Raw genomic sequence first — 11,817 nt, forward strand, 5'->3', positions numbered from 1 at the left:
TAGTAGGTTGGGGTTTCACCAATAGTGCTGGCTTGAGGCCTGCCCTCTGAGGGCCCCTGGCCTAGAAAATGGGAGGTATGGAGAAGTGGGATAAGTTGCCTTCTTCTTTTGTACTGTAACAGAGCTTCTGAAGCAGCAGCAAGCCTCATCCGTGGTGTCACATGGGAACACAGCACATGATCTGAGTGTCACTGAAAATGGTAAGCTGATACCCAGGTCTGTTTTCGTGAGGTTTCTGTGTAATGCTGCCCTTAATAGCATAGTGGTATGCGTGGGAGAGTGTGACTTAGGCTGAGTACGACTCTACTGTAATTCTCATTCTACTAGTTAATTTTGTCTGACAAACTGTTTCATTTCTGAATTTCATCTATCCGTATCTGTGAAAGGGGGACAGTAGTTCCCATCTCATGACACACAATAGCTCCATGCACAGTGCCTGGTGCACTGGAATAATTTGCTAATGTTGGGCCTCTTCCTTCAGAGGTCTGCTGGCCATATGAAGGAGTCAGGATCTGTAAAATGCTTGGCATACATTAAAGGGTACATCCTTATCTCACACAGATTCCTTTCATGAAGTTGTACCCTAGGAGTGCCTAAGAAGCAAGAAAGGGAAGAGTCTCCTAAAGTACAATTGTGTGGCTTATTTTTAGAGTTGTACCCTCCTCTTTTGTGCCTTCTTTGCTTTGCTTTGTCTAGTTCTCTGAACTTGGCACCGCCTAGGCTTCCTGTAGCTTCACCTGGCACCGCAGAGCTCCCAAGACCCCAGAAGCAGCTGCTGTGAGTGCTGGTGCCCTGCGCACTGCCACCTGGCCCTCTGCTCTCATGGGAAAGGGCTGATGCATTGCACACTTGCAGAACGACTGATGGCCTTAATTTTTACAGCTTATTTCAAAGCATGCTATCAACTGTTTTTCATTTTAATAAAGTTAGCTCTCTCAATTGCTTTAGATAAAAAGAATTTGGAAGAACAAGAAACCAACAGTAGTAAAGACAGCAGTTTTCTTTCTACCAAAGAAATTCAGGATCTGGAAGACACAGAGAGGTAACAAAATCTAGACTTTTGAAAGGATTTTAAAATTGCATTTGTGTTTATTGCTTTTTATTAAATGAATAAATAGAGCAGAACAATCTTTTTATTTATTCTCCTTGCTTTATTATATATTACTTGTATTAAGTATATACAATAGGATCCATGATGTTTTCATTCATTTATCTAATGTATGTTTATCAAATTCATCTTTCATTACCCTCCTGCCTCTCTCCCACTCTTGCTAGTTCCCTTCTACTTAGATGTCTTTTGAGGGCACATGACCTGTGAGTGTCATTAGGGGCTCTCACAGGAGCATTGGTGAGGGCTTATTTATAGGAGCATGAGCAGTTGACCAGGGCTACACCACTGAGGAATCATGAACTGTCTATGGATTCTCAGGGCTGGATGGGGCTTGTGAGCCCCTTCCTCCTAGTTATTTATACTTTGTGATTAAAATACATAGAACATGTAATAATTTTCTTAACAAATTTAAAATGTATCTCCTGATGTTAATGATATAGTTGCTATCCATGATGGTTCACTTACAAGTTTTTGTTTTTGTTTTTTTAAAAGACAGATTCTCACTGTGTAGCTTTCGCTGTCCAGGAACTCACTATGTAGACCAGGCAGGTTTCATAGAGATCTGCCCGACTCTTGCTCCTGAGTGCTGGGATTAAAGGCATCTGATAGGCTTGAAATAATTAAAACTTTTTAAACCACATTTATTTGAGAGAGAGGCAAGAGAGAGATTGAGAGTCTGTCTGTCTCTGTGTATGCCTACTTTGTTCTTATTCGCGCTCCCTCCTGCCTTAATGTGTGTGTCTTCCCCACCTTCTGCCGGTCCCTTTCCATCTCCCTAATAGTCCTTCCCTCCCCTTCATGGCACATACACTCATTGCCCTTTCTAGCTCCCAGGACCTCTTTCCTTATAGTCCCTTCTCTCTCTCTCTCTCTCTCTCTCTCTCTCTCTCTCTCTCTCTCTCTCTCTCTCTCTCTCAGGACCTCTTTCCTTATAGTCCCTTTTCTCTCTCTCTCTCTCTCTCTCTCACACACACACACACACACACACACACACATACATTTAAATGTAGTTTTACATGTGAGAGGAAAATATGGAGTGTTTTTCATAGTAGAATGATATACAGGTTCTATCCACTTTAAAGATTTATTGTTCCGTGTGTGTGTGTGTGTGTGTGTGTGTGTGTGTGGCAGTGGCAGTGTGCACATCATATATAATCATGAGTCTAAAGAAGTCAGAAGAGGGATTGTGTCATCTGGGGCTGGAGTTAGAGGCAGCTGTTGAGTATGGGTTCTGAGAACTAAACTCAGGTCCTCTCTAAGAGGAACTAGGGCTCTTAACTCCTAAGCAATCTTTCCTGCCCCTTGCTTTCAATTATTTTGATAAATACCCAAAAAAGATATTGCCAGATCATATGGTAAATGTATTTTTAATTGTTAAAGTAACCAGCGTACTGCTTTGCACAGCAGCTGCTCCACTGTGTGCTCCCATCTCCATCATACAAGGTCCACTTCCCTCGTCTTCACCACTTGTTACGTCTCTCTCAGGATTGGCCATCCTAATAGGCATCAGATGATGCCACATTGTTCATTTCCTTAATGAATGTTGAACTTTTTTGGCTGCTTGTGTATCCTTTTTGTAGAAATGTTTATTAGAGGGGCTGGAGAGATGGCTCGTTGGTCTAGAGCATTTGTTGCTATTGCAGTGGTGACACAGGCCTTTAATCCCAGCACTTGGGAGGCAGAGGCAGGCAGATCGCTGTGAGTTCGAGGCCAGCCTGGTCTACAAAGTGAGTCCAGGACAGCCAAGGCTACACAGAGAAACCCTGTCTCAAAAAACCAAAAAAGAAAAGAGACAGAACTTAGGCCTGTGGGGGCACTTGCTCCCTCCTATCATCCTACTCCTAATCTTGTTCCTGCATCTCCTGGGAAAGCCATGCTCAGTGGTTTCAGGAGCCTAGAACAGAAAGCCCAACTGTCATGGTTAAATGAGTGGCTCCCATTTGGCGAGGTCCATGAGCGGCAGGCACTTCTGGTGCAGCAGTCCATCACACCCCCAGGGACTCCGCTTTACCAGTTTTCTGCCCTATTGCCTGTGACATGTTGGCCTTTGTTCTGGCCTTAATTTTTCTTCCTTTCTCCTAAAATCTGTCTCCTGGTAGCAGGATGGCTGTTGTCTACAGAACAGGCAAGTGTAAAAAGAGAGCAGGATAAAGGAATATGTTACTGGAATCCTCCCCCTTTTATTTGGGAAGCAACACCTTTTCCAGAATTTCCCAGCAGACAGCTACTTATATTTTATTGGCTAAGCTGTGAACCCAATATTCCCCACTCTTTAAAGGCTAAATCATTATTTTTAAGGAAGGAAGGGAGAAGCCTAAAACAGAATCACAGAAGTAGGAAACAGTGTCTTAAGAGCTGAGAAGAAAGTTTTTTATTTTTAGAGGAGATTAAAAAAAAAAAAAAAAAGAGGCGGGGCTGGAGAACTGGTCCAAGATCCTGAGTTCAATTCCCAGCAACCACATGGTGGCTCATAGCCATCTAAATGTGATATAGTGCCCTCTTTGGCATGCAGGTGAATATGGAGGCAGAGTACTGTATTCATAATAATAAATAAATCTCGAAAAAATGGCAAAAGAAAGAAAAATTTTTTCTTCCCCAATAAGTGTTTTAGAAACCTTCTAAACATTTTAATTTATTACGTGTATCGTTTTCTGTGTCTTTGTGTACAGTGTATGGGAGCACATGTGCATACTATGATCTGAGTGTGGAGGTCAGAGGACAGTGTCATGGAGTTTGTTTACTCCCACTTTTATGTGGGTTCAGGAGGTTAAGGTTGTCAGGCTTATCTGTGGAGTCATCTCACCAGCCCCGAGAAAGCTTTAATCTCTGATGTGTATTGTAACTATTTCATCCATCTTCTCAAGCCACTTTCAGCAAAAAGCTATATGAATTATTCAGGGGAAAAGACGAGTTGCCCTAGGTAAAGTTAGTGCTGGGCGTGGTGGCACATTTTGTATTTCCTACAGGAAGACCAAAGTCAAAAGTCAGCCTGGGCTTCATACAGACTGCCTTAAGAACAAGAAAAGCAAGCTACATTTGGCTGTATGATGTAAAGTTCTTTGAACCTTGGTACCAAGTTAGCTATTGGGCTAGGGTTGTTGCTCAGTTGGTAGAGTGATTGCTTAGAATGTATGAGGCTTTAGGTTTGGTCCTCAGCACCACATAAACTCTGCCTGGCACATACCTATAATCCTAGCACTCAGAAGGTAGAAATGGGAAGATCAGAAGTTCAAGACCAGCTTTGGGGACACAGCAAGTTCAAAGCCAGCCTGGGCTACATGAAACCCTGTCTTTTAAAAAGTTACTGTTATTTCTTCAGCCCTTTGACATTTGGGTTGGTTTGTTTGTTTGTTTTTCGAGACAGAGTTTCTGTGTAGCCTTGGCTGTCCTAGACTCACTCTGTAGACCAGGCTGGCCTGGCACTCACAGAGATCCACCTGCCTCTGCCTCCTGAGTACTGGGATTAAAGGCATGCACCACCATGCCTGGCCTAAAGGACTATTTAGCGTACATATAAGTTAGATACAGGTAGCCTCTGGGAATCTAGACACAATCTCACACCTGATGCTCTTTCAGCTCTTGTGAAGGCCCCGATTTTAAGGACCCTTTCACTGTGCAGTGATATGCTATGAGGGAAAATGACTTTTGTCATCCTTCTCTTTACTTGCCCCTGGACAGAGCTCATTCTTCTCTTGATGAGGACCTGGAGAGATTGCTGCAGTCACCTGAGGAGAACATGGCACTACTGGACCTCCCCAAGGGCTCTATAAGGTTGTCTTTCCCCATTAAGGAATCATGTTTCATGTTTCACAGGGAAAAGAGTATACAAGATGCTGTGTGTCTAGGGCATAGAGTCCTAGGCTTCCAGTTTCTTTCTCCTCTCCTTTTCCCCAGGGAGTAGTTAGGATCTCAGCTTCTTGGAGAATGAACTCTGGTGCTGGCATTGCACTGCTGTAGGTCAGCCAGCCCTTACTCCAGCTGCCTTCACTCTCACACTTGCCTCTTCAAGACACTGATTATCAGTTAGAGCTCTCAGACTGTCACCTTCAGTGCTTCGCCAGCCATTTGAGTTAAATCAAAACAGGCAGTTATTTCTAATTTCCAGGTAACACAAATCTAGAAGTGAACGCTAATGTGATGGATGATAGACTGAAAATCCAAAGTTAACTTGACAGGTGGAAATGTTAGCTACTTTAAAGATAAAGACAAAGCCAGGCATGGCTGTTGCATGAACTTGTAGTTTCAGCTACTCAGAAATCCAAGGGATGATTGAGCGCAGAAGTTCAAGGCCAGCCAAGGAACATAGGGCTACAGTATCACAAACAAAAATGTAACAGTAAAAATGATAAAATGAGAAGATTGGTGGGTTTTAGATCCAAAAGTATAAAATGTGGAAAACCAGGCTTCACTGGATACTTTTTTTTTTTTTTTGAAACTGCTCAGTATAATTATGTTAGGGGCAGAAAGTCTTAATTCACCTGCCCAGCACTCAGTTTCTGAAAAGGTCGATACAGCATTAATGCAGGATACACAGATCAGACAAATGCACTTCAGGTAACAGGCACTCTTGGAGGACTCCGAGGACACAGTTCTAAATGGATGTTAGCAATCAACAGAGAGGACACAGAACAGTCTTGGGGCTGGAACCAGGTCACATGAGAACAGCTGAGGAGCCAGGAAGACTCAGTCCGAAAAGAGCCGATGGGTGGAGAATTTGATAGCTTCCCTCAGATACTGAAAGACTACAAAGTGAGGAGAGTCTGCTGACTGTCCTCTGCCCCCATGGGTGGAGCCGCTGGACCAGATGTTGCAAATAGCAGATCAGTATTAGTGCAGCACGGATTTTCTAATGGCCACTACTATTACACAGAGGAAACAGTCTTTCCATGTCAGCAGTGGCTGCAGCCGCTCAGGTGGGCTGCATGACTGTGTTCTTGGGTTGTGTTAGTGAAGATTAAAAGAAAAAAAAAGCCACTTTTTATTCTAGGTGGCTTTATCTTCTCCCTCACCTCAGAAAGGTAGCTGCTTCTGCTCTCAAGGGGCGTGTGGTTTTACACTGTGAGATGCTTATTTAGACTTCTCATATCACAAGGAGTTTGAGGGAAATGAAGACAAGGCAATAAGTAATGATTTCCAAGAGAATGCTGATTATAAAATAAGGAAAAATGTGTTCTTTTTCCTTTGAGGCTAGCTATGTAGTCTTAATGTTGCAAACAGTCTGATTACATGGACTTTTTAGGTGTGTAGCTTTCTGTGCCTTGGTTTTCACATCGCACAAGGTAGATAGTAACAGCAACTGCTCCATATAGTTCTGAAGATGAGTGAGTGAGTTAACATACATTTAAACTAGCCTTGTCGGGCATGGTAACACATGCCTTTAATCCCAGCATGGTCTACTTAGTGAATTTTAGGACAGGTAGGGCTACATAGGGAAATCCTGTGTCAAGGAAAGAAGGAAAGAAAGAAAATAACAGATAAATAACCAAAAGTAAATAACCAAATGAAATCAACGTTTTCCCTGAGGAGCATCTCACTAGTACAAAGTACTCTGTGTTTACTGCAGACATAGCCTTGTTCCCTGACTGTTATGTATGTCTTAATGCCCCAAATCATTGCCATTAAAGGGAGAAAAAAAGCAAAGATCAGGACATTGAAGAGAAGAGAAGAAGGGAAGCAAGTGTCAAGCCAGAGAGAATGCGATCAGACAGCTGTTTAGGGGCCTTGGAAGAAGGTAAGGATGAGTGGTCACTGTGAGGTCTGTGGTCCTTGGTTTTGGGGACCATCAAAGCTTTTAAGAAATGTTGCCCAGCCAGGTATGGTGGCGCACGCCTGTAATCTCAAAACTTGGGAGGCAGAGGTAGGTGGATCTTTGTGAGTTCGAGGCCAACCTGGTCTACAAAGTGAGTCCAGGCCAGCCGTGGCTACACAGAAAGACCTTGTCTCAAAAACAAACAAAGAAATGTTTCCCAGATGTTATACACAATCTTCCAACCTGGGATAGTTTTCCTTTTCCTTGCAGTTCAGTTCAGCGTTTCTGATAATTGCAGTCAACAAAACAGTAACATCAACTTTTGCGGGTTTACTTTTGTTTTTTTGAGACAGAGTCTCACCCTAGTCCAGCTGGCCTCAGACTGAAAGCAGTCGGTTCTCTTACCAGGTGCTGTGAGTGCAGGCATGAGCCAACACTCCTGGCTTTTCAATTGTTTCTAAAACAAGCCATGGGCAGCCCAAAATTGTTGTCTGTAGAGCTGTTTTGAATTTAAATACATTCAAAAGAGCTTTAAATTTAAACGGAGTGTGCTGATGCACGCCTCAGTGCTCAGGCAAATGACCCATGGATTTGAAGGCCAGCCAGGGAGACCCTGTCTAAAGACAAAACAAAAACCAAGAGCTTGAAGACTGCTCAGTGGGTCTTGCCACCAAGTCTGAGGAACCCAAGTCTGACCCCCAGAACCCACATAGGGGAAGGAGAGATCCAACTCCATATGCATGTGTGTACATACGTACACATAAATGTAAAACAAAACTTTTTAAGCATTTTTAAATTTAACTCAAATGGGTACTGAAGAAATATATTTCAGAATTTAAATGGAGTTTGCAAGTAATGTAGAAATTATAAATTAACCTTAATTTTAAACCTATTTTCTGCTGGGCGTGGTGGCACACGCCTTTAATCCCAGCACTCAGGAGGCAGAGGCAGGTGGATTGCTATGAGTTTGAGGCAAGCCTGGTCTACAAAGCAAGTCCAGGACAGCTAGGGCTACACAGAGAAACCCTGTCTCAAAAAACCAAAAAAACAAAAACAAACAAACAAAAACCTACTGTCATAGATTGTCAGCCTTCTACTGTATCTTTACAAATGGCCCCTTCCATGTTCAGTTGCTCAGGGAGTTAGACGCTCCCCTGTGGGGTCTTCTAGCCTCTCTTGCGTCCCTTCCCTAGTCCCTTCTACCCTGCTTTCCTGTCCTGCTTTATGCTTTATGCCTCAGGATGCTGACCCTGTGACTGCATCCCTTTGGCTTTCTGGTAGCCAGCGGGGGCCCTGGCAGAGGGCCAGAGGCCAAGATTATTGTTGTTCACTTCCTTTTCCTACCTACACCTTGCATCTGGTAGCCGTGGTGTCCCTCACAAGGATCCTGTCCTTCCTAACTCCAGTCGTCCCCTCCAGGTACCAGTAACTGTCCTGCCATCTCATCTCCGCTGCTCAGCTGCTTTCTACTTAGGCTTCCCACAGCTGCTAGCCAATAGATTCCTTGTTTGTGCCCTTAATTCTAATTATATCTTTGTGTATAGCCACTTTGTTAAGGAAACTTTATCTGTACAGGCTATGTGTACCTTTTATTTCCTCCAAAACGCTGATGGGCACAGGGCCCAGAGTATATGGACATTTAGCCAAGATTGAATTCACTGAGAAGATAACTCAGGGAATTTAGAAAGGCAATACAGAGACTTTTGAATCAGTGTCCCTGGTATCCATTGCTATGGCAGGGAGCCATGGATATTAGGAAAAGAAGCCGTTACCTGTGTTTTCAGGAAAGTCATATATAGAGTAGAACAAACAAGTAAACAGCACAGCAGGCTAGAGAGTGCTCTAATGTGATTACTGAATTCTGACAGCCATTGGTCTAGAAAGTAACTGTGATTTTTTTTTTCACTTTATTCCTCTTGTGTTCCTTCAAGATGAACTAAAGCCCTGTTTTTGGAAGCGACTGGGTTGGTCTGAACCCTCCAGGTAATGTGATAGCATGTTTATAGGTCAGAGTCTGTTCTTTTTAGATTGCATGAGCAGATTTAAAATATTTACCAGTATCTAAATAAATATCACTAACAGACTGAATTTACACCAAGCTGCTCAATTTACAGTTATATCTATGATTGTTATAAATAAGGTGATGTTCATGCCAGCCTGGCTTAAGTAAGTGGTATCTGTTGGAGGAAAGTTTTCATACACAGGGATGTTTGCTGCTATCAGTTGCTTTGTAGACACTTTGTATTTCTGAGATACATTGTTGATACTATTTGCCTGAACAGACCAAAATTCCTTTCCCGTGACTTCAGCTGAATAGGAAAAGTGCGTGCAGGCGTGTGCATGCATGTGCTTGTGCCTGTTCATGTGTTCTAAATACATACTGGGCTTAGGAAATGAGCTTAGTGCCAGAATGCCTGCCTGGTTTGTGTGAGGCCTGGGATGTGATCCCAAGCACTGCATAAGAATTTTTAAAAGTACATAAGAACTCAAAACTTCCCTTTTTTGTCCTTTAAAATATGTGCATGCAGGATAATTGTGCTGGATCAGAGCGACCTGTCAGAATGACTGGAACTGGATCATGCAGGCATTGTGGCTTGTAGCTCCTTTCTTCTTTTATCTGCTTCAGTTGCCTCAAGGACAGTGGTTCCCGTCTGTACCTCACACTGTTCTGCTGCTGCCATGGGCACAATGACGTGGCCCTATCATGTGTAGCAAGCTTAACCATTTGTTTTAAGTCAGGTTTTTGAAAAGTGCAAGGTAACCATAATGGCAGACGTTTTGTTGTGTTCAAAATGGCTTTTGATTTTATTGATGTAAAGTTCTGAAACTGTAACTTTGTTATACAATAAAGTGTTTATGTTTAATGCTAGTGAGGTGTCAGTTGTGGAACATGTATTTCTGTGCTTTGGTGTGAGGATTGAGAAGATTGCTGCATTTCCCTTCCAGCTAGAACCAGATTACTAGGAGACAGCAGCAAAACCCTAATGTAGTTGATCTTTTTAAGATGAACATCATCGATGGGGTGTAGTGGTGCACGCCTTTAATCCCAGCACTCGGGAGGCAGAGGCAGGTGGATCTCTATGAGTTCGAGGCCAGCCTGGTTCCCAAAGTGAGTCCAGGACAGCCAAGGCTACACAGAGAAACCCCATTTCCAAAAACAAAACAAACAAACAAAAAAAGATGACCATGACCATCTCCACATACGTTGGATTGTGCACCTCACATCAGCAGTGCACTAGAAGGATGGAGCCATGGCCAAACTAAAATCACGTTTTCTCCCATCTAGCCTTTTCATGACTACCAGCCAGATGGATGTGTCTCCAGACTGGGTCTAGAGGATTTGTGTCCATTATAGGGTTCTCACATAAGATTAGTAACTTTTCTTGGAAGCATTACACTGTTGGGCAGTACATTTGGTTTTGTCTTGGTAGTTGTAGTTAAAATTAAATAGCTTCTATTGTGGGTCATATTCATACTTTTCAGATTACAGAAAAATTTATGCTGCACAGTTAAAATAAGAAGTACAAATTTGTTTGGTTACTTTAAAACAAAGAAACAATTGCTTGCTGTTGTAAGCAGAGGAAAACCATCAGAAAACACATAGGTTACCTGGCTGTGTGGTAGCTCGTGAATGCTTATAATGCCTATAATCGTAGCCCTTGGGAGGCTGACTCAGGAGGCTGGCCTTGACTCACGGCCAGTCTAGGATACAGCATGAGACAACCCTTCATAAAGAAAGCAAACAACAAGCGGCCTGCGAGATGGCTCAGTGTGTAAAGGCACTTGTCATCAAGCCTGACAGCCTGAGTTCTATCACCAGGACCTACATGGTGGATGCAGAGAGCTGGCTCTCAGAGGTTGCTTTCTGATCTTCCTCCACAAACACATAATGAATAAATAAATATAATAAAAATTTAAAAAGCAAGCAACAAAGCAAAACCACTCCCTAGTTTACAAATATTACGTGTAAGGAACTGTGAGTGTATAGAGACGTATGGTACAGGCTTCCTCTCAAAAGCTTACTGTAGGTGATGAGACGTGTGTAAGAACGTGAAGACTGACAGCAGACGCCCATGAGACGTGCATGCTTATAACACTATCAGTTCACAAGCATTTAGGTTACACTAATGCCTGCCGATAAGACTTTTAATCTAGGCCAGGCATGGTGGAGCAGGCCTTTCAGCTCAGCTCTTGAAGGCAGAGGCAGGTGGATTCCTCTGATTTCTAGGTCAGCCTGGTCTACATAGTGAGTTCCAGGACAGCCAGGGCTGTGTAGAGAGACCCTTTCTCCAAAATCCAAAATTGGGGCCGGGGGAGGATGGATTGTATACCATCTAGAGAACAGACGCCTGTCCCTGACCAGTGACTGTGAAATAGGGTCAAGTGCTGACAGCCACAATGTCGGTAGAGAGCACTTACTGGTCACAGAGTAGCCATGTGTGCCAGGGAGACACATCAATCATTTCTCCAGGTGCTGCTTCTCTCGCTCTTGTCAGCCATTTCAAGCTTCAGCCCCTCATTTCCAATGGACACTCAGCCAATTATTGTCACATCTAGCTTTACAAAGAAAGAGCAAGCCTTTAGGTGAAAATGCGCTCAGCTTCCCATCACCACTACTCATGACATGGTCACATCAGTCTCTGTAGAACAGATGACTATATTCTGTATGTGCTTAGTCTTCCCACTTTCTTTTATCCTGTCCATTCACTTTACCTTGTTAAGTAACATTTTTCAGCAACTTCAACTTTTCCTTTGCACACACTTATGTACATGCGCGCGCGCGCGCGCGCGCGCGTGTGTGTGTGTGTGTGTGTGTGTTTAGGTGTGAGTGTGCGTATATGGAGGTCCAGGGTTGATGTCAGGAGTCTTCCCTAATTGCTGTCTCCCTTAGTCCTTGAAGCAGCATCTCTCACTTGAATCTAGTGCTCACTGATGCAGCTACTCTAGGTAGCCACTT

At 43.3% G+C, this 11,817-nt stretch overlaps 1 protein-coding gene across 10 annotated transcripts in view; it reads left to right on the top strand.

Moving 5' to 3' along the window:
• Positions 1-9,729, top strand: part of TEX14 (testis expressed 14, intercellular bridge forming factor) — a 152,911-nt gene extending 143,182 nt beyond the window's left edge. For all 10 annotated transcript variants that reach the window (XM_084803249.1, XM_084803247.1, XM_084803245.1 and 7 more), the window contains 6 exons: positions 123-200; positions 949-1,042; positions 4,790-4,882; positions 6,736-6,842; positions 8,792-8,843; positions 9,389-9,729. In XM_084803249.1, the coding sequence (XP_084659375.1) occupies positions 123-200; positions 949-1,042; positions 4,790-4,882; positions 6,736-6,842; positions 8,792-8,843; positions 9,389-9,425 (461 nt within the window). In that variant the 3' untranslated portion in view covers positions 9,426-9,729. The remainder of the gene's footprint in view (positions 1-122; positions 201-948; positions 1,043-4,789; positions 4,883-6,735; positions 6,843-8,791; positions 8,844-9,388) is intronic.
• The last annotated feature ends 2,088 nt before the right edge of the window (positions 9,730-11,817 follow it).

This window comes from Acomys minous (genome assembly GCF_964271855.1).
Source record: "Acomys minous genome assembly, chromosome: 12".
In the NCBI taxonomy this organism is placed as follows: domain Eukaryota; kingdom Metazoa; phylum Chordata; class Mammalia; order Rodentia; family Muridae; genus Acomys; species Acomys minous.